General features: G+C 37.7%; 1 protein-coding gene across 5 annotated transcripts in view; it reads left to right on the top strand.

The window, feature by feature from the left end:
* The first annotated feature begins 5,016 nt into the window (after positions 1-5,016).
* znf618 (zinc finger protein 618) overlaps positions 5,017-24,060 on the top strand; it is a 39,097-nt gene continuing 20,053 nt past the window's right edge. For 4 of the 5 annotated variants that reach the window (XM_046066403.1, XM_046066402.1, XM_046066400.1 and 1 more), the window contains exons 1-4: positions 5,017-5,101; positions 19,042-19,381; positions 21,407-21,484; positions 21,802-21,846. In XM_046066403.1, the coding sequence (XP_045922359.1) occupies positions 19,069-19,381; positions 21,407-21,484; positions 21,802-21,846 (436 nt within the window). In that variant the 5' untranslated portion in view covers positions 5,017-5,101; positions 19,042-19,068. The remainder of the gene's footprint in view (positions 5,102-19,041; positions 19,382-21,406; positions 21,485-21,801; positions 21,847-24,060) is intronic. The other variant, XM_046066401.1, reaches the window with a different exon arrangement.

The following is a 24,060-nucleotide window of genomic DNA, read 5'->3' as shown; positions in this document are numbered from 1 at the left end:
GTTTTCTTGTACCAGAAATATAAACTTGGTACTTAGTGTTTTAACTGACAACAGTGATTGGATCATTCTGTTTACTGATCATGTTGGTGTTATATAAATGTCAACACTGTCATCATACAGTGCTTTAGCTTAAAAGAGACCATCTGCTGTATTTGTGAATGGATGTCAACATACCCTAACAACTGTAAATGCTGTGAAAGGACAGTGTCGAGCCCCCCCTTGTGCGGTTTGTGTGTTTTCATGGGTTGTGCATACATTACTGCACACAAAGTAAACAGTATTTCCATTTCAAGGCCATAATACTTCTTTTGCCAACTCAATATTGAAGGAACTTTTCTTTTTTCATGGAAGGCATTTTGACATGCCACAGCAGGAAAAAGCATGTTATGGGCTGGTATTTCTGAGCATCCACACGGAGACAATAACAACTTCTGGCTGGCAGTCTTTGTGACAATGTGTTGGGCAGGCAGGTGACGTGTGAAGGGCAGGCGGTAGAGATGCAGGTTAAACGTTGAACAAGGCAGACCGACTGAGTTCTCTCTTTGGGATCAAAAAATAAGCACAAGCAAAACCAGGCAACAAGAGCTACTTCATAGGATGTGATTCAGAAGTTGGCCATAGTGTGAGTACCACTCATGTGAAGAGACAGTCAGGCGAGGAATGGAGTGAAGAGCTGGGGTTTAAATACTACAAGGCATTGATTGCTGGATGATTGTAGGATGAGCCAGTCTGTGATTGGTCAGCCAGGGAGGAGAGATTAACGCGCCACACCCAGACAACACACACCCATACAGAGAAGCCAGACAGATGACAGACAAAAAACACAATGGAGAAACACTAGGGGCTGAGAGGGTGGCACTGCAGATCATGACAAATAATGAATTCCATATAGCTGCTTTGCTTTCAGGGGCTATATAGCGTATGCTTGCTCAGTGTCATGCTGTCATGGCTTACTACATTATAGAAAGGAGCCATCATTAATGCTATTAATAACACCTGTGCTGTTCCTACTATAATAAAATGTCTGCTGGGAAAAAGGCCTGTTGCAACCAATGGTAAATAAAGCTATTAATAAATAGTATTCAGTATACTTATAAATTGATTTCGAAATTATTTTGAATTTAGAATACCATAGCTCACCTTGAACCTGTTTATGTCTACCCGTACATTGCACACATACTTTACTGACCCTGTTTTTTCCAATATGGAAGTTATGTTGGAAACTATAGCCATAGCCACAATGGGAGTCAGTAAGAGACTGCTGTTTGTTGATCAGGTTTGTCCATTATACGTCCTTAAAGTGAGACTGTATAATTTTTGCTGAACAGCGGCCGCTGTAGCCTCAAGTTGCAGGTTCTGGTGAAGTATCAGTCTAATGTTTGCTAACATTAGCTAACATTAGCTTAACAGCACTATGCTTCTGGTGATACCTGAGTGTATTGAAATAAATAAGGGTGAGTTTCATTGCTTATGCATTCAACTTTTAATTTGTAAGTGCAAGATTGAGTTATTTCTCCTTTCAAAAGTTGCATAGTCTTACTTTAAGAGTCATGCGGAGCTATACGTGAATGAAGCTTTATACATCTTGAGATGAAGAGAATATATTGCAGTATGATGTTGACATCACACACACATACAAAAAAATAAATAAATGCAAGTTTCAGTACCTTTCATGGAGCAGTGGCAGTATATAGCATACAAAAGTAAAGTACCTAATCTGGTCATCTTTTGACAACAATTCTTTCAGTGGCACAAAAGCACATTTTCTGTAAGTTCATGTTCTCTTTTTCTGGGTTATTTTTTGTACATATTATGGAAGACCTACATTGTGATAACATTAGTGTAGGGGAAGTGTCTCCTATTTTTTTTAATGCAGAGCTCTTGAGATGCAGCAAAGGTCTGGCTGCTCTCAAGCCCAAGTAGGTCACTGAGAGAAAATAGCATCCTTGTTGTCAGCCCCACTCACCTGTTGGTTCTTCTGCCACTTTTTTCCACTGCCAATTTTTCTTAAAAAAGTAGGCTGAGAGGAGGTCAGGCCAACCTTGAGCCATTTAACGGTTTTAGCTAATTTAAAATGCAGCAACCCCTGTCTTGACTGGGACCAAAAATGTGATCATGTCGCCCATATCATCCAGCATTATTCTAACATCCATGAAGAATTTGAATTGCTTCAGTGTCAAGACACTTTGCTCCACACCTATGAGGTTAACCGGTCACTAAAGAGTTCAACAAGAGATTATGCTTTCCCTGAAAATGCTGGACTCTCCTAACTACGATATTAGGAAACAATTTTCCTTCGGCACCTCCGTCATGCTGATATTTACTTAACAGCCCCACCTATAAATCAACAAACTCGCATTCAACAAATCAAAAGTCCAAGCAGCAGGGGGAGAAAGAGAGCAAAAAGTGAGCAGGTTCTAATATACAGATGCAGTGCACTCACTGGCCACTGCACAGCAGCAAAGCAAGTGACTATTTACTGGTATGCTGGTGCTCTCTGCTGGACAGAAACGATAACTACAACAAAGAGGGGAGTAAGGATTCATTCAGTGTAAAAGTCAGAACAAAAGATAGACATTGAGTGCAGAACATAAACACTTGTATATGATTTGCACTAAATCACACCAACACCAGTTACTAATTTTCAAGCACATCTGGGATGAAATAAGCATACAAAGCAACTCTGTATATCTGATGAAAACTATTCCATCCATATAACTAGAGGAAAGTATATTGAATACGTATGGTTATTTTTTAATTTTATATAAAATTGTGCTACTTGGATACTAGAAACCATCTCTCAACAGTCCGAGACACCACTTTAGGAGATGGAACAAATACTCACATCTAACTCTAATGACCACAACAACTATCGTTCAACAGTTGGAGCACCAACAAAATAGTGGTATCCATCACCTTCACAATGACCCCACAGAGGTTAAATACCAGGGACTCCCTGCCAGTCTGAAGAACAGAACTGAAGATGCTTCTTGGATCAGAGGCGAAATGTCCTCAAGTATATTCAGTCAGGTCTAGTTCATTTAATCCTCCTTGGATAACTGTGACCTGGATGACTGAATCTTCACAGACAGGCTTTATGTTTAGAGATGTTATTAACGTTATCCCAAGTTGCTAGTGCAGCAAACTTTCCTCTAGGAAATTTTGCTGCATTCATTTGACCCCCTATACCCTCATATTCCCTCCAGGGCCTGCTGCAGAGAAGCATCAGCAAGAACTTCATGGTTCCGTTTTTGCCAAGAAAATTACTTTAAATTGACTTTCCAGATACAGGTGTGTTTAACCTGAAAAGACTTGTTACACCTTCAATTTATTATGTCACTTCTAAAAACAACTAGTGCAAAAGATTTAGTTGTGTCATAATAAACCTTTTTATAACACAACTTATTTACTGTTATTGTATATATAATCTGCATTGTGAGGATTTGTTTTCACCTTGATATTGGCCATGATTGATATAAGTCTTTTTTTCCTGTCATGAATGTCAAAACTTTCCCAAATGATAGATAGATAGATAGATAGATAGATAGATAGATAGATAGATAGATAGATAGATTAAATTATGTTGAATTAATGTATTACACATATGTAGATGTATTTCTATTTTGCAGTTTGCAGATTTAAGTGCCAATTATCGTGGCTCTAACTTATTGTGGACTTCACTAACTTTCTAATAAATACACACCATAATTACTAACTCACTAATTAACTAATTACAAATTAATTACTTGATTAACTGGATAAATGAATGATTGATTAAAACATTAATTTAGAGACTCATTAATCTATTAATTCTTCAAATGAATGAACATCGCTTATGAGAGGTTTGCACAGACTTCCTTTAGATCACTGAATGATGAAACTAATTCAGTGGAGAATAAAAGGCTTGAGAAAGCACAAAATAGCTTTAATGTCTTTATGTTTATTTATTTCTGCTCATGGAAACTGTTGATATATTGCATCTGAGATGTTGTTATAGTAACTAATATATTATTTTATTATTATAATTGTTGTTGTCTGCATGTTTATTTATATTATTGTCAAGTCTAAATAATTCAACCCACATTTACAGCCTATACCTGCACAATAAATGTATTAGAATAGTTAATTATATTGTATTATTATTTGACAAGCCGAAGCTGGTTCTTTAAACATTCTGGCACAAAAACTTTTTTCTATAAATAAAAACTAAACTATTTCAAAAGAAAAAAAGGTTGTTAATTCTCAGAGTAGAGGTTTGAAATCAAAATTTGTTGGCCAACAAAACCTTGCTCTTGGTAAGTCATAGACTGTATATAAAAAGTATGAGTATGAGGTCAGAATGAGGAAAACAGCAGTAAACAGCAAGAACATCAGTGGTTTTAGGGAATTAGTTGACACTTATGTTTTGGCAAAACCCTGGCAAGAATGTCAGTTGTGGTTTAACTGTGCACACATTTATAAGAAGAATTAGAGACTTTTCTTGAACAAATAAGCTTGATCAGAAGCTGTTATCTGAATAAAAAAGTTCCATGTCTGAATAGTGTAGAGCTGCAGCAAGAGTCTGCCATTATTATATCTTCAGTTCACATGAGAATTTTTTCCTCCCCGTAATTTCAGTCTCTATTTTCCCCGAGTAACTTCATAGTCGGCCAACCCCTTTTCTGTGCTCTTCCCAGACTTTTTTCCTTTTTCTTTCTTTTTTTCATGTAGGCTAATATACAGGCCGGCGCTGCAATTTCGGAATCTGCCCTTGTATATGGCGGACGAAATTTCCACAGGAGGAACCGCAACACAAACCGTCTGTGCAAGGCAGAAACGGAGAGCCTGCACGGACTAAGTGAACCTCGGCAAATTCATGAATCATTACGCCATTACTCTTTACTAAAATGTAACGTAGCGTGTCGCGGATGGGGGAAAAACCCGCTGTGGTGAATTTTTTTTTTTAACATTTGGAATTTCTCATAACTAATTCACAATTTTTTTCGGGGGGGGGGGGGGGGGGGGGGGGGGGGGGAGAAGCAGTTGTGCAGTCACCTCTGGTCGTAGCGGAAAGATTTCTGGAGCGGGAGCCTGTTTCGCATGAGCTGCATCGTTTTTGGAGGTATGTCAGACCACTGTTTTCTTTTTTTCTGATTTAGAAATCCTAAATTTGAGAAATTTCAGTAGCGGATGTTAAGTTTCAATCCCCTCTGCTTAACAAACGAGACCTGGCAGTCTTCTTACACTGCCACTAAACCAGGTGCAGGCTTTGAAGCCATCCGAAATAGACCTAATCTGTTGATGTTTTTTTGGACTGAATTTTCGTAATGAAGTTTCCGTGTAACTGCTGACTAGTCGTGTGTGCACCTAGTTTGTTCTCATATACACTGCCTAGGTGGGAACACAGTGTTTATTCCGATAGAGCAGCAAGGGGACCAGGCGATAGTGGCAACATGAAGGACGACGAGGGGAGGAACAATCTGAAACACAAAAACCTCCTGCAGCCATGTTTTGTGAATTTTCCAGCAAATTTGAGCAGGGCTCCGGAGTTGCTTCCTCTGAAACTCTCACAACACTAACGTCACTTTTGGTTGTATTTGACGGCTTGGTATTCATTGTAGATGGACAAGACAAGCAAAAAAAACAACGTGTCCTCATGTCAAAATACATGTCGAATTGTATATTTAGAAAGATAGAGGTTTTTAAATCTGGGTGTTATTGGCGCCACCTGTAGGCAGTCATTTTGAGAAATTAAAAAAATTGTAATGAGACTAGTTTTGAGACTTATTTTTGTTTAAATTGAATGTTATTTTGTGCTAATGGGGACACCGGGGACACGTGTTCAGATGCTTTTGGAATGAATAGACACCATCCGGAAATTATTGTCACAAATGAAAATGGAAAAGTATCTTGTGCCTTTCATGCTAATTAATGCAAAGTGACCTTTCACTGTGCAAGTTAATTGTGTTCCTCCTTTTGGTTTTAATAATGATGAATATTCTGGACTTTAATTATTTTGCTAAAGGTTTAAGCAGTTATTAAAAAAACTGCATGTCACTTGAGAAGTCTTTTTAAAGTGCCTGGGAGATGAAGATTAAAAAAAAAAGACAAATCTGCTAAATCCATGCTCTATGCTTTTTTTAGTCCAGCATACACATTAACTGTAATTTTCCTGTTTTTCCTTGCTTGTTTGTGTATGACCGTGTACTTGCGTGTTATGACAGATATACAGACATGGAACAATTTGGACTTTTATTTCTAGAGATTGGAAATACGTAAGCGGAAAATAACTATCCAGAGTGAAAATGAACAGCACTGGAAGAAGAAAGAGCATGTCAGCATAATTTGAGGGCAGGAAAAACAATCACAACCAGTGCCTCCACTGTTTATATTAATCCTGCAGACGCCAAACAGTTTCCCATCTTGCATGGCTTGCTTTTATTTTAATGTAAGGGAAACTGCGGAGGCCATTTTGCTGTGGGTAATTTTAATGCTGACCTTCAAATCTGTATAAATTCAAAGAGCTGGTGGAAATTGTTTGGTTGGTATGCAAAATCTGGGTGTAAATTCTGACCTTTGCTTGGAAAGTCTAATCAAAATGCAGGAGTTTCAGTTAAAGGACGGAACCGAAGAGAGGCAACCAGTGTCATGAGTTTAATAGGATTGGATCACCCTGTGAGTGATGGGAATGTTTATATGTAGAATACCTCAAGGATCAAGTAATAAGTTATAAAGCTCTCAGGAATAATGCTGCAGTGTTGAAATGAAAAACACCTTAAACCCTGATATGGTTAATGGGAACTGTATTTCGGGAGTGTTCTCATTTTAAGTGAGGTAACAGGAATGCTGGTCTGTCTGTACTTTAATGAACAAAAGCTTTGTTTCACTGAGGATATTCAGAAGGAATAGTTTGGATGGTGAGGTGAAACTTGTCCCTCCAGGCACTGATAAACCCAAGATGGTGAGGGATCATTTCACAGCCTGTGGGTTAGAGTGTTTTAAACATACTTGCTGCTCTAATTGTCATTAACTTAGTACAGAGGTTTTGTTTTCCATTTAAAGGGTAAACAGTTTCTGTCTTTGATGGCATGCCAGTTCTTTTCCATTAATGCACAATTACAGATTCATGATTTGTGCTTAGATGTGTCAAACATACATCCTTTTTTAAACCTAGCAAACATCTTATGTTCCGCCATTGTCTAAGTGGCATGTTGAAAATGTCGGAAAATGGCTTCACTTAAATTAGTCCCTGGAGAATTGGCTTTTGAGGGGATGGGGCTGCTGCATTAAAAAAAATTCTGTGCATTCTGTGCATATTTTCCCTGCGTCTTCCTTTTTAAAAGTGAACCTTATTGGTTTCATGAATAATGCATAAGGACGTTCAATTGCCGCAGCAATGAAAATTAGGCCTGTTTACGTGCAGTGGTTATGTACACAGAAGCTTCTTTTTTTCCTTGACCATTTTCTGAAGGTAGAGCAGAGCCTGAGTAGCTTTTCTGAAAATACAAATTTTCAGCAAAGCAAATCTCATTTCTTTGAGTGAAAATGGGAGGGGTGAAACTCCCACGGGTTTAATGAATCCATAAATCACAATAGTGCCAGGTTTGCTGTGCCTGCATCAGTGTGCAGTGTAATTTTGATTTTCATCAAAAATTTAATCTGCCAGCCTACAAGGGTTTAGCAGCAGACCGGATGCCGCCCTGAATTTCTAATTTTAGGGCCCTGATCTTTCAGGATTTATTTTTGTATAATTCAAGTCTGCTTTTCAATATCTCTTGTTATTAAATTTTAATTCGTGGCATTAACATATAGATTGAAAAGGTTTTTATGGGGGTTTTGAGTGTATGCTGATGGAATTTTACTAGACGACACACTTTCTTTTTCCAGAGCATCCCGTGTGTGTGAGGTGGGGTGGGGTGGGGGTTTATCCATTTCTCTGCATTATTGCTTTTTGAAATCATTGGTCATACACCATTTTGGAAGGCATTTATTACAGAGGACAGGAAAATGTGCATTTGATTAAAGAAACAGGGAAAGCAAAGCATTAAGTGTGAAACAGGTTTTGGTCAACCCTTGCTCCTCGTCACTGACGAGGCTTTGGATAATACAAACATGCAGTGAAAGCAGTGATTGAAGTGACCCCCTCAATCCTCCCATTTTAACTGATTCCTATTTTTAATCCCTCCAGAGTGGAAACATTTTCCTGGTCCTTAAACAAATTTGTATTTTATATGGAATCTCTCTTCCAGTCTACTTAACATGCAGAGCACTGATTTTTTTTTTTTTTGGCAGTGCAAGGTACAATTCAAAGAAAGAATAATCTCTCTAAGTTAGAAGCACAAGATTTTTTTCCATTTTTTTGCTTTAACCAAGCACAGTGATTGATTTACTTCATTATTGTGCAGCGGCAGATACAGTACTGCCCAAATATAGGCCAATTATTTTAAGTACCTCAACAAAGTGCTGAATTCTGAACAGAGGTATGTCCTAGAGATGTTTTTCTTGTATGCCTAACCTCTTTATTCTGTAACCCTAGATACATTTAGTACAGTGATGTATTATATATTGTTAATATTCATGCATTGACATTTTAAAACACAGCTGGGCCAATTCACAAAGAGAAAAGTAGTTGACAAATTGACATAAATCTTACTTCTGCCTATTATGGTGACACTATCTATAGATCCTTGATATGCAAATAGTATTTGAAGATTTAATTTAACTATATTTTCTGGTCTTGTGGTATTGTTTATCTCTATTGGCCTTTTTGTTCCATTGGATTAGGCTTTATTTGCAAGGAACATCAAAGAAACGTACATCTGGTTTAGATTTCCATTCTGCATCATGCTGTAGGTTTCAGTATATCAGACTATGAAAGAACGGAAGGCCAGGTGGGTAAAGTAGCATTTTGACTTTTTTGACTAATCAGAGAAGAACAGGCCACAGCAGTCATGTCATATATTCATGGTGTGCATTCAGAATGTTACACTGGAAATAATACATTGTTGACTTAGGGATTGATCTAATTCATATGCATATTTTCTTTCCATTATTTAATTTAACTGCAGATGATAAGTCAGTTAATGTTCGTTTAAGAAGACAAGGACATGCATTGCCTTGTTACCCTCACAGAAGAAATTGTCCGATCAATAAGGAGCCAATCAATAGCGGCCAATATCCATTGCAAATTACTGTAAAAAAAACAAACAAACAAAACAGTGTCATAAAATAGGCAAACCATAGAATTGTCACTCCAAAGTTGATTTCATTGCTTAACCCATCATGGCTGCTTGATCTCCTTCCACACACAGAATTGAGGTGGCCTTGTGGAACGCTGTGGGAGATGTGTCCATGTGGGAATCCAGTCCACCAACTCTATCCTGTCAGCTACAGAATAGGCTGGTAGTGCTCACTGAGCGCTGGGGACCTTTTTGTTAGCGTGTTATGAGCAAATGGTGCTTGGAGAAAATTTCCTGTTCGTTTTCTAAAGAAAAGCAGACTTTATCGAGATAAGGGAGATACTTGAATGTAATGAACGATGGTGGAACAAGGACTCTGGTATGGAGAATATTTTTGATCATAATTGAAATTAAAACTCAGATATAGGAATAATCAGGCCATAACTAAACTTAACAACAAAAAGGAAATTGAAAATGCACATTTAAAATGTAAAATTGAACTAGGGTTGGGCCGATAGACGCTGCAGACAACACAATGTTGAGCCGCCATCGTGATTGTAGGAACTGCTAGACTCAAATGCTGATTTTTCGGTCACTATTGCCGCATGTTCAGTATGTTCTGCCGCATATCCCAGTGAAATTTGGAGTGAACCTGATTTGTACCTGTAGAGATCAGAGAACTCTTTTGGCCAATCAAAGGAAATCTGTTGTTTTTTTCAACCCAGTTGGGCGCGTGGCCGCGCTCACTTCTGTATGATGAAAGCTACAGTAGCTTGGAAAATAGTGACATGAGGCACTGAATTGGATGAATTTACCTTTTATCAGTGTTGAGTAATGGGAAACGTTCATTCTGAAGGAATGAGTTATGCCGCATTCAGACCAACCGTGAATTTTCGCCGGTTGGTCTGGACGCTTTCCTCGCTGCAAGTGTTCACACACAACGCGAGAAGGCGATTTTAATGCGATAACGTGAATAAACACAACTCGCCATTACTACAACTGTATGAACCCAAAGTAAAAATTTTGCTGTGATTAAATAGCAATAAACGGATTAAACTGATGCAGAAATAACTACATGATGCAGATTTGTTAAACATATGAATTCACGCTTTGTCAGGTCTGCTAGCAAGACAGCAGGACAACAACTTCTAAAATGTTTGTTTTCTGAATGGAGTTCGGATCGATCAGGGCTATGCTATGCTAACTTGGTCACACTAAAGTACAATGATAGCTGGAATAAAGTTACAGACACATGTTTTCTGAACTCACCAGGTAGTTCAACCTCCTCGCTTTCTTTTCTCCAAGTAATGTCCAGTTTAGTCAGTTTTGTATATAAATATGAAGTCCTAGTCCGACAGAGCTAATGACGCTAACAACAACACTGGAACCGGATGTGCACGGAAGCTCCAGTGAAGATAAATCAACGTTGAAATCTCCAAAACTAAAGTAAAAAGCTAATTTAATAAAAGCAGTTAACTCCGAGCTCCTCCCGCGAGCAAACTGCATAGTTGTCCGAGAAGAATCCGACTGACTACGGGTGTTTATTTCTCCAATGGTTGCAGCGCGGCTGCCGAGATGTTTAGAGGGGAAATGTTCCTTAACTTTAGCAAAGGCCCCCAAACAAAGATTTTTTTTTTTAAGGGATCATAAACCAAATAATTGGGAACCCCTGGTTTAATTTTTTAAAATGTGTTGTATTTTAAAAGTTATATGTTTTGTTTTTTTTTAAAAGTAGAAACTTTCTGTCAAAATAAATTTAGTGGAGTAAAGACTACAATATTTCTCTGAAAATGTAGTGGAGTAGAAGTAACATAATGGATATACCACATAATTTTAATTAAGTACAGTTCTTGATTAAATCTACTTAGTTTCTTTCTAAGTAAAGTAGTATTATAGAGGAATATATTAGTATGTTTGAGTAGTGGGTTAGCGGCCGCTTTTACTTGGTTTCTTGTGTTGAAATGAGTTTGAAAGTGAGAAATGTTAAAGGTGAAGTCCAACAACGTGACCAATGATAAACCATTATATAAAGTGAACAACGACACAGCAAGTAATGTAACTAAGGTTAGCGAAGTTGTAGGTTAGCAAACTGTGGCTGCAGCTGCTGCTGCAAAGCGAACTTGCAGAGATGACAAACGGATCCAAACAGCTGTACTCACAACTCCTGCTACTGTAGCAAACATCACAACAACAGCATGTCTTGGCAAACTAGAAAGTAGTCATTTAATGTTACCTGACACACAAATTATGGCTGTTACAGTGTTGTGGGGTGGGGTGTGGGCCACTTTGTTTTCAATTTGCTGGGTACAAACACCAGATTTTTTTTCCAGCGAGATGTTTGCTAAATGTGACAAAAAGACATTGGATTAGAATTGCGTACACCATCCTTAAATAGTAGGAACCAATCACCGATTGGTATCGGATGAGCTGATCCTAATGATGTTAAATTGGTGATTGGTGCCAGACCAAAAAAATTCTCCAAAATGACCTTTGGATCGCATAATAAGTGACATGATCAATGCATCTCCATTTAGTGTTAACAATGCATCAAAGTTATGACTCACCATATTTGTGCTGTTTTCATTTGTTTTGGCTGGAATGTAAGCTGACAGAAGGCCTTTACCCAATCATTCATAAAAGAACAATGATGACACATTGCTTTTTGTATGCATGGGGGATTAGTCTTGTCACGGTAGAACATTTTCATACCAGTGTAAGCTCTGTCAGAACACCACCAAATACCGGTGTTGTCGACTTTGAAATTGCATCCCTTAGGCTACGTTTTGAAAAAAGGCTGAGCCAGAGAAGCCTGGCTTTACTGTATTTTTCGTGACTGTTGAGTTTGCACAGAAACATTATTAAAACATGGCCAGTGACTTTTAAAATAGTGTTAAAAAACCACAGTCTAGATGCTGTACTTAAGCTTTTCAGTTTAGACTCTATAGGTCTAGTAAAAGTGGAAAACAGGTCTCACAAAAGTTTAATATTCCATATACCTTGAGTAAACTTGCAGAGAGAAGCTGGCTCAAGGCTGAACCTAAACTTCTGCCATACTGGAGAAGTTTGACAAATTCACTCCCTTAATCTGTAATTACATCATTCCTTTCTCCACGAGTCAGTTAAATGTAATCCCTTTCACTCGCAGGTGCTATTTGTTTTTGTGAATATCATTTTTGTTTTCACAGAGGCTTTAATTATAAATGGTGCTGCATGTCTGTAGAAAGGCTCATGGAATTAACTGGATTTTTACTGAAAGTTACATGACAGTAAGGACGTGTGGAATTACATTGATGTAGTATTGTGGACTGGATAACACCAGTGATAGTTCCCACTGCAACAAACCTTTTAAGGATAATTTTTTAGATATTTTTAGAGATGAACATCAGCAAAGCCTAGCTTTTATTATAGGTATGTTCTGCAACACAATGCTTCACTGATATTATTAAAACAGAGATGGGTACATGTACTGTTTGGACATCAATCCACTAGAAATAAAACATTTATGAGCATTTTTCTTGCCTTATATCCACAATTTATATAAAATATGAAAACAGTTATGCCAATGTGTTGCTCATTGGATCGTTTGCTTTTTCAGCCAAGAAACCACTGAAACAATCAATTTTCTGCTACAGCATTTCATACCAGAAATAGTCAGCTCGATCAAGTGGGCGGAGTCAAAGTTCTGGACCCAGGCCACTGATTTCTAGCTTTAGATAAAGAAAAAATTATATTTTCATAGATATTGTCTTTTGGTACACAGGAGTAACACAGGAACACTTTAAACTGGTGGTATATACCTGCTGCTCCAGTATGGAGACCCAGAGTGTTAAATATTGAATACAAAAACAAGACATTATGATTGGTTGTTGCTTTGGTCCATAAATAGGCTGCATATATAGTTAGATTAGACATTTTTGTGTTTCATAGTTCAACTTAAATATGTTTTTGTTTTATTTGTTTATACAGTACTTGCATATTATTGGGACTGCAACTAACGAGTATTTTAATTATTGGGTGATTGGGTCTATAAAACATCAAATAAATGAGAAAAATGTTTCCCAATAATTAAATTCAAAGTGAAGGTCATATTTGACTGTGTAAAATAGCCTGCACATTTCTATTATATATTCTTATTTCCTTGTCTGCTGTTTTCAGTTTGTTAATTTTCTTAATTGAATTTATTTATTTATTTATGACATTTATAATGTCAACAAAACAATATTCTGCACATCATAAAGGTAGATTTTATGGCAGAGCTGTTTTATTGAATTTCATTAGATTCTACAGGTGTACTTAATAAAGTGGCCACTGAATGTACATGGGGCCTAATAGCGTTCTGCCCTTTTCATGTAGTTTTAGCTACTTTGAGATGTAAAAAGACTTTGATCAATGCTCATACCAATGACATACCAGTCACACCAACTATGATTCAGAAAAGACATTGTATACCTTCACTAGGTTTTGTCGATTTGATGTTCACCAAAGCTATATGCATCAGCATCTCTTCACCTAACCAATTCTGTTGTGCAAGTCTGATCTGCTCACAAGAAAGAGTTTTAAAGAATGTTTAAATGTAGATTTTAACTTTTCTAACCATGATTGGAAATTCAACTCATCTATACTGAGCTGCTGCCAGTAACTTAAAACTTCCTGTGGCTGTTTTTTTAACAGCTTGAATAGTGACCAATTTGTCTGTAAACTGTAACTGTAAAATGTAATACATTACTTTGTATTTTTCTACTAGTGAAATATGGCCTGTGTGAAAATGTTTCATGCTGGTGTTATGTCCTTCCCAGAACAATAGCCCTGCTATTTCTTACACTGACTAACTTTTTTTCACGAGGAGCACCGTAGCCCCTAACTGAAAATTTTAGTGGCACAGGCAGAACATTTAGGGGCGCACACCTTAAATCAACCTGCAACCCAATTTTTCACATTTTCCACATTTTAACTGTGTAACTGATAAATTCTTTGGTAATTAATACAGAAACTACAATGTGCTGTTTCATTATACTTACAGTCATATTTTAATTGAATGGACGCAAATGCACATACTGAAAGTGGCGATACCATTTCATTTGTGTATCTGTCTCTGCATATTTTATGTTTTTAGATGCTCTTGTGCTTCATAAAGGTGTCGTGTTTAAACTGTGTAGTGCCAGTTGCCTCAGCAAACTTGGTTTTCCCTGCCCGTAGTGGACCACATCTAGTGTAGTAGAGACAGTTCATGTTGTTTGTGTTTTTGGTAAATCGAAGCCATGTAAACTCTCAGCCAGGTGTAGATTGGCACAATAATTCAGGCCAGGAATTTGGCTCTATCCCAGGCCACCCTGTTCACGCAAACCACCAGACCGCTAATGTTGTAGACTAACCCTATCTGCTGGTGTAACAGGTACCAAACTAGGTATAGATTTTGTTACTATGTTCATCTGGGAAGAAAGTTATCCTCGTTACAAAATACAAACATTTAGGACTGACCATTAAAGTAGCCTATCTGAACAGAGTTTTCAAGGTGGCTATGAGTGCACCCAAGAAATAACCAACACCAATCATAGCACATACAAATGTACAAGGCTAGACACAAAAAACGATTAGCCTACACTTTTGAAAATGATAATGACATATAGCCCTCAGAGAACATTTAGCTACGACAAAGGAAAGTAAGTCCAAAAAGCACTCCTATAGCCTACAGAAGTTCACTATCCGTTAAGCAAACAGCAGAAAATAAACAAATCTATCTCTCAATTTCTACTATAGATATTTTAATGTTTTCTATTGGCTATAAAGAAAATACAGTAGTAGGTACAGACAGAGATTAAGCAGCACTCAGAAGCCGTTGCCATGGTTTAGTATAGGCTTTTAATGTAATGCAGACACATGCATCACATATATGAAAATTTAAAGATCTGTGGCTTTAAGTTGTAGATATGAATCTCTGTTTAAAGCTGTACGAACCTGGTTTATACACTAGGGTAGTTAGTATTGAACAGCTTACTGGTTAATTTCTGTAGTGAAGTACGGTAGTTGGGGAAACACTTTCTCATTTCAACAACAGTATTTATTTTCTTAAACAGTGTTAAAAATGCCTAACAAGGTCCCATAGATAACCTATCAATATAAACACAGCTTATTGGCTAGTATCTGCTCACAATTTCAGGCTATTGGCAGTGTAAATCGAATTACACAGGTTTCTGCAGTTGCTGTACACCTTATACTACTGGTGAAACCAGTCACTGTGGCAAGACTAATGGGAAGGGAAATTGAAAAACCTGAAATGAAAATCCTTTAAAATGAGATGAGGAAAAAAACAAATGCTTAAGAAATACTCTGCATTGAAAATGGAAAATTGAAAAGGAAAGCCTCTTCAATGAAACTAAAACTAAAAAATGAAAAATGCTATGAAAATACTCTAATAAAAGTGCAAATGGCAATGTTTGCCATTAAATAGATGCTTTACCATGATATTTTACCCCAGGGAATGAATCCTGGCTTTGGTGAAAACAAATCAGAAATCAGATTTCCCCTTGTTCATTAGAAGATACAAAAACTGACTAAACTTACATGAAATATGCTGTAGATTTTTATGGTACACATAATTTACAACATAAAACCTACCTTAAAATCCAAAAAGACATGTTCAAGCTTATTCCATATAAAGGTTGTAGAATGTATTAGGAAATCAACTGAATTGAAAACCTTAAAGGTTTTATCTCACCATTATCCAATTCATGGGCCTGTTTGCTGAGGCTTCTCAGAGATGTCATATAGGTAGGTAGGTTTATTGTAACAATATAACAAGTTATAGAGTGAAATTGTGTTTTGTAACTCCCATCTGTTACATAGCAGACAATATACATTAATACAGAATCAATCATAAAAAATGGTAAACAGAAATAAACTATATTCAGTGGAGCGGTGCCTAGGATGAATTAGAGTTTAGGAGTTTGATAGCTTGGGGGAAAAAGCTGCTCTGCAGTTTGGTGGTGTGGCAGCAGAAACTATCTATATCTCTTCCCAGAAGGCAGCATGGTGAACAGGCTGTGGCCGTGGTAGGTACTGTCCTGAAGTATCCTTTGGGCTCTGCGTTGGCACCTCACCGATACCACTGATGGTCGGGAGATGGGTACCAATGATCTTCTGTGCAATTTTAATCACCGACTGCAGAGCCCTTCGGTCCTGGGCCGTGCACATCCCATGCCAGTTAGTGATGTAGTGTAGTCAGGATGCTTTCTATTGCTCCTCTGTAAAAGCTGTCAAGAACTAGGCGTGGGAATTTGGCCTTCATAAGTTTCCTCAAGAAATACTGTCGTTTCTGAGCTTTCTTCACCAGTGTGGAGATGTGAGATGACCATGTTAGGTTGTCTGTGATGTTGATTCCCAGGAACCTGAAACAGTTCACCTGCTCCACCTCAGCACCACTGATGTAAACAGGAGTGTGTGTCTTTATCTCCTTCTTCCTAAAATCAACGATCAGTCCTTGGTGAACAGTAGGCTGTTCTCTGAGCACCACTCCACAAGATTATGAATTTCCTCCCGATATGAAGTCTCATCGTTGTTTGAAATCTGGATGATGATTGTGGTGTCATCCACAAACTTCACAACAGAGTTCTCTCCATTGTTTTACTCAAGGTGAGTGAGGGCTGAGTGGAGGGCAGTAGGGGTGGGAATCACCAGAGGCCCCACGATACGATATTATTACGATATTTATGTTGCGATTCGATTTTATTGCGATTTTAAATATATTGAGATATATTGCAATTTATTCTTCAATTAACTTCCAATTAGGTCCCTAAAGTCAAACTTTGTCAACATCTGTTTATCTCAGTTTGTTCATATCACTTTTTCAGTCCTCTATATGTTCCTGTTAAGTTTTCTAGTGGACTAAAAAAGCAATAGATTTTATTATTCCAGTACCAAAATGTTAAAAGTCCCATCTGCAACTTATATAATAAAATTTCGATACTTGACGTCTGTGTATCGATACAGTATTGCCATGGCAAATATCACGATACTATGCTGTATCGATTTTTTCCCCCCACCCCTAGAGGGCAGTGGAGATGGCATCCTCTGTGGATCTGTTGGTTCTGAAAACAAACTGGTGAGGGTCCAGGCTGGCTGGGATGTTCTTTATGTGCTGAAGACCCAGTTTCTCAAAGCATTTCATCAGAATGGGGGTGAGAGCCACAGGGCGGTAGTCATTCAGGCTAGACACTGCAGACTTTTTAGGTTCAGGAATGATGGTGGCTGTCTTGAAGCAGGTGGGAACCCTCTCCTGAGACAGTGAGATGTTTAAAATTTGAGTAACAACATCAACTAGCTGATTGGCACAGGTTTTTAGTACACTGCCAGGAATGTTATCAGGCCCAGCTGATTTAGTCATATTCACTCTCAGCAGGACGCTTCTCACATCTGCTGTGGATACTGACAGTGGCTGGTCCTCTGGAGGTGGAGTAGACTTTACAGCTGACTCCTTGTTGAGGAGATCAAAGCGAGCATAAATGGTGTTAAGTTCATCTGGTAATGTGGCCTCACACATGATGGGAGCTCCTGCTTTTGTAGCCTTTGATGTTTTTGATGACCTGCCACATATCTTTGGTGGTGTTGGTGTTGAAGTCTCTGTCCAGTCTCTGCTTTGCCTCCTTGATGGCAGCTTTCAGTCTCGCTCTGGCGGTGCTGTAAGCTTCTCTATCACCCGACCGAATAGGCACTTTTTTTGCCTCTGGATAGAGCCCTCACCTCTCCATTCATCCAGGCCTTCTGATTGAGGAATGATTTTATCATTTTAGTGATCACCACATCATCAACACATTTGCTGATATATGATGTCACTGATAATGTATATACCTAAAGGATGATGTGGCTCTCCTGGGTGGTGGCCTCTCTGAACACACTCCAATCTGTGCTCCCAAAACGGTCCTGTAGAGCTGCTGTAGATTCATCTGTCCACACTATCCACACACATCCAAAGAAAGGTGCATTTGGGCTATGAAAAGGTTTGTTGTTGCTGTATTGGTGTGCTATTATTAGAAGACCAATTTTCCCTCTTTCCGTAATATCAGTCATTCTGGCATAACTCTGTTTTGCTTGGTTGCATTTTGAGCACATTCTCTTGACAAGGCCTTTTATAGCCTTGTGCTGAAGTGGCAAGTTGTGTAATTTGGATATTTCTGAAATTAGAGCATTTGGTTCCACAAAGCTGTGAATTTATGTCATCAAAGGTCACTTATGAACAGTTAAGCCACTCTGTCATGGCTATCAAGAAAATGTTGTCAGTTCTTTTCTGTCTTCAAAATTACACCGCCACAGATATATTGGTGGTGGCTGCTGTGCATTTTGAGCTTGCACATCTCTTGACCTTATTTAGAAAAAGAGGGGTGGTTGTCTCACAATTTGATTTTTATTTTTTTTAAGACTTTCAGTAGTTGTCAGATGCAGGCTATTTAATTCAGTATATTTATATAGCGCCAATTCATAACAGAAGTAATCTCATTGCACTTTTCATATAGTCTAGATCTTACTCTTTGTAATATTACTTACAGAGATCCAACAATTCCCACCACGAGCAAACACTTGGCAACAATGGCAAGTCAAAACTCCTTTTTAACAGGCAGAAACCTTGAGCAGAACTCAGGGTGGACGACCAACCTAAGTCACCCTCAACCTTGGTACATATGTTTGTATCTATATAGTAACATAGCTGATATGTTTTTTTCTTGGATATTGGTTGTGATGTCGTGATTGTTTCAAAACAACACATCTGTTTGACCTGACAGCGCTGATATTCACTGATGCTGTGTTGTGTGATGCCAAATCAAGACTTCAAATTGTTACAGGACAGTACAGTAAAGTCTCTGTCTCTCTGTTGCTTGTTCCCCTGGTACAGAAGCACAGGCTCAGAGGAGGTGGAGTCATGAGTGCACAAGAGACACCCAATCCTGGGAAGGAGCAGGCAGACGGTGGGAGTACAGCCACAGATGGCCCCTCACCAACTTTTGCCCCAAAGTCCAAGAGTACTAGTCCACCACCTGTCACAGTAAAGAAAGAGCCTGGGACCTCGGAGACGAGTAATGGGAAAGTGGGTGATACCAACCCTGCTGAGATCTGTGTTGTCATTGGAGGAAATGATGGAGGAGCAAGTGGAGTTGGATCCCGTAGAGCTCAGCCCGAGGGTATGTTTGCCCTTGGTACTCCTCCTCCAACGAAGAGCACAGACTCATGCATAGGTGTGTGACTATACATATGGATATACATGTGCATTTACTGACTGCAGTCATGTCTGGTATCTCTTGAGCCTGACCTTGCTTCCTGACAAAACAACACAAACAAAACTGCACAGCATGTAAACATGGCATCAAATTCAGCAGCAATGTCTCTTCTCAGACACCATGTTTTGATTACTCAGGATAATCCACAATTTTTATTGAAGCTACTTTCTACAGATGAAATGGTCCATATAGAAAGTACTGACAGTGTGTTGTTGCCGTTTAATTTTTTAAATGTAATTTTCCAATCCTGTGAGCACAATTGAAATTCCATTCACCTACATTTTATGTAGTATTTATTATTGGAGTGGCAGCTGAAATCTGTAAGATCTTAAAACCTGGGTGAACAAAACCAAGACACTCTGCATGGCTAGAGGCTGTACCATGAGGGGTAAATAAGAAACTATTTATTTTTTTATTTGAGTGAGCTGGGCCTTTTTCAAGGAGGTACTCTTTGTTCATGTTTGAGTCTGCTATCTGCTTATTTGCAAACATGAAGCGCTTACAAGTACATTTACTCAAGTACTGTACTTAAGAACAAATTTGACGTACTTGTACTATATGAGTAATTCTATTTTATATGTAGCTTGATACTTAAACTCCACACCATCACAGTGGCAAATATTGCACTTTTTATTCCTCTACATTAGTTTGATAGCTATAGTTACTAGTTACTTTACTAACATTTTTTCATTCCCTTCCTGTCCAGTGAAAACCATATATCTCCAGATAAGGTGATTTTGAATATGAGTGTTTCTGATAAACGGTTATGTGTTCCTTTAATAGGTTAAGAAACTTATCCTACTTCTTAAGTTAAATAAACTACAGTTTTTCAAAAACCCCTTGGCTGGAAAATGCATTGTCACAAAGCTGAAAACAGGCCTGTTTTCTGAGCTCATGAAAAGTTGACTTTTTTGAGGTACATTGTTCTCACGGGACAGTGAAGCTATGATGTATTGCTGTAGATTAAACTACCCAACAGTATATAAAGTAGTTAAAATTAGCAAGCCTTAAACAACTACAGCAGTAAAGTGCATCACACACATTAATGCAGCAATAATATTAATCCCACATCAGCACAAATAATATTAAGACTGACAGGGATCACTTTCCTGCATAATGAGTTTTTTTTTTTTTTTACCTTTGATACTGTTCAGTATATTTTGCTGTTAATACTTCAGTGTTTTTACTTCAGTAAGGCTTTCAATAATACTACTTTCATGGAGGTTATAATGTTTATAATATTTAGAGTACCCTTTTATATAAATAAGGGGGAAAATATTTGAAAGACCTCTCAATGTAATGCAATATAATTCAACAGTACCACGAATTACAGCCTCCAAAATGGCCCTTCCTTTAAAACAAAATTCAAATAAACATTATAGCCTTTACCGCAATGGTTTTAGTAAGAAATGTCCTATAACCAAGAATTTGATCAAAATTGTATTGGGTTTTCAAGTTGTACCTGAGAACAATCATTTCTGTGTTTCATAATCTTAATGGAGCTCACATGCAGCACAGTAAACATGGAGCACAATAAATATGCAGAACCCTAGACAAAGGCTTGGAAGTGGAAGCTGGCTTTATATAGCTGACACAGACCAGTTAGAAATACCTTGATTGGTCGTGATACCAATCTTGACTCCTGACATTCATATTATTATTTCAATCAATTACCCAAATTTGTAGGGAATTGTCTCTTTTTAGGCAACACATTTTTATGATGTAGAAAACATTTAATATAATGTAAACATTGTGTGGAAAGTAATGTTTACTTGGTGCTTAGAACATTAACTGTTTATTGGTATATTGGTTATACTCAGAAGTAATTGGGAGATGGATATTTACGTAGTTCAGATGGGGATGACAAAGAATGAGAGAAAGAACTATTGTACATTTTATGACCTACAAATATGCTATATATGCATGTACTCCTTATGATACTGTCACTTTGTTTTTATGACACTGTTTTGAATTCTCATCCAGGTTCCTATGTATGTGGGGTATGTGGGAAGAAGTACAAGTATTATAACTGCTTTCAGACACACGTCAGGGCACACAGAGGTAAGACACCTTTTTTTTAACATGTGTATTTGGTCTTCATGAAAAGCCAAATAATAACTGGCTGTTCGCTGTGTTTTCCTCTGTTAACAGTGTGGTCCTAAAATTATTCACTTCCTCTACATAACTCATGCATGTCCTGTTTTGGCCAGGAATTGCATTTGACTAGGAATTGTATTTAATAAATTTATTTTATTTCTTTTTTTATTGTCTCTGCTTTAATGTGAGAGATGGTGATTTGAGTTGGAAGTTGGAAGACGTGAGCTGATGTGAGCGCAAATTCATATATTCACAGATTTCTTCCCTTTTTTAAACTATAGAATCTGAGAGCATGGTTGGAGATGGTCTACCCCAGACACCCAACAGTGAGTACACTTTTGCACACTCATCCAGTGAAGTGAGTTTATTAGCATGCCAAAGCTGTTTATTTGTTGCTCATTTAACGGACATTATGTTGTTTAACTAGCTGTCTTTTAGATTTTCATTAAGCTAAAAACAATCTACCACAACTTATAACTGACAATACGTATGTCTCTATGTGACTCAGCAGGGTAAAAGCCATATTATTTACCCTTATTGTTTCCTTCAGTCTTGTCTACTCACTATACTCTATACCTTATACCCTACTCACCTTCCCTTAGGTGACATTGTAATATCAAGTACCTGGAAGGCAACATCCAACTTAACCCCAACATCTCTGTCACGTGTGGAAACGATGTTTTTTGGTGATAAAGTTAGTTTTATTAAAGTTTAACTGAATTATTTCACACACCTGAACACATATTGTTTGACAACACCAGTTCCTTAATTACCAATTTAACTGAGGTAAACGTGGAACAACTTACAAAAATAAACGCTGGCCTGCATGAGTAGGGATGTTACTCTTTTAATTGCATTGCATATCAGCTGCTAGGGCCTCTATTTATCAGGTGTCTTAAAATCACTCCCTGGAATTACAGTGAAAGTTTGATTAAAACTAAAAATACCCCTACCTCTGAGTAGTACTTGAGAGTTATTTATAAAGCTGCTTACACACACTCTCTGCAATCACTACATGAATGTGCACATCGCTTAAAGGCAGAACTATTGACATGGCAGAGAGAAAAGAATGCACAATCATCTCTTATGCAGACAGTTTATTTTTTAGCTTTATGAGGTATACAAACAGAGTGTAACCAAATGGTCTGTGACAGTGTTAATAAGTAGGCCTGAGAGTCTGCTTGGCAAAAAAAACCCAACATGCTGATAGATTAAATTCTTAAGAGGATGGAACATGCTGTAAAGTATTTTTGGTTGACAGCACATAGTTAGACTTTATACTTGATAATGACTGGCATGCCAATTTATAAGTGTATTTTAAACATAACTTTCTTCTATGAGTGGTCTAAGTGGCAGCAAGTAAAGATTAAACAAGCTGAAGCACACTATAACCTGCTTTAATAACAATTAATTTGATATAGTTAAAAAGTGATTGCCCTAGTTAGAATAAAATTGATTCTACATGTGAGTTATCAAAAGAAGTTACGATATGACATTATTGTAACCTTGACTTTAATCCTGCTTAACACCAGATTTGTTCCTGGTGATTGGTTACTATTGCAACTTGATCATTGCAAGCCTGCATTTTAAAACCAACTGACAATAAGGCTGGATTTACCAGTCAGTATGGTTTGTAAAATATCCCTCTGTTGAAGGAGAGTAGGCATAGGAGAATTTTGAAAAGCAGAAGACGACACAGGCTGTAGTGTTGTGGAGGAGTTCTTGGAGTTGAAGAGAGTATTTTGGGAGCCAAGCTAGAACAAACTTTCTGTAGTTCTGACTGAGTGGGCGTTAAGACCAAAAACAGCCCAGCGTTTTGCAGGGTTTGGTGGTGGTGGTGGGAGAGTGTTGCTTCAGGTACTGGTGAGACAATAAAAAGCGACACAGGTAGTCTAGTTTGACTAATAGATCATTGATCTATTTAAATCATTTAAATGAACAGACAGCACAACACTTTATAACACTTATAATACAACTTAAGTTATCACACTGACAACAATTCTGTCTTTCGCAGTGATGATTGCCAGGTAACAGTAGAAATACGGCATTTATATTACAAAGTATATATACTAGGAATGTGTATATTGGATTGGCCGTTGCAGCGACCTCCTAGATGACATTGCATTGTGTTGTGGCAAGAGCAGTAAATTCCAGAATACAACGCCATCATATTGATTGCGAAATCAAATGCAATTCCATTTTACATTACACAGTTTAGTTAAATTGGCAACCTAAATTTGAAAATGAAAATGCAAACTTTGGCATATGAATGTGAACTAGAAAAATTGCATTTCCTGCAGAAAATGCACATGAGAGCTAAAATCAGTTTGTAAAACACTGCTGAAAATTCAGAAGTCTGAAATGAAATTCCTGAAGTCTTCTCAAACACACTGCTTATTAAATTGGATGCAGAACTGTATTAACTATTAATGTGTGTCTGTATGTGTCATTATTTATGTTTCTATATGTGTGTGTAGGGCCATATGAAATGCATAAATTTTTCCCCAACAGACAGAAGCAGCGTGCCCATAAATTACACC

Source organism: Micropterus dolomieu, linkage group LG13 (assembly GCF_021292245.1).
Source record: "Micropterus dolomieu isolate WLL.071019.BEF.003 ecotype Adirondacks linkage group LG13, ASM2129224v1, whole genome shotgun sequence".
Classification (NCBI taxonomy): Eukaryota; Metazoa; Chordata; class Actinopteri; order Centrarchiformes; family Centrarchidae; genus Micropterus; species Micropterus dolomieu.
Note: the sequence above shows the minus strand (reverse complement) of the source record. Positions and strands in the feature narration are given on the sequence as shown.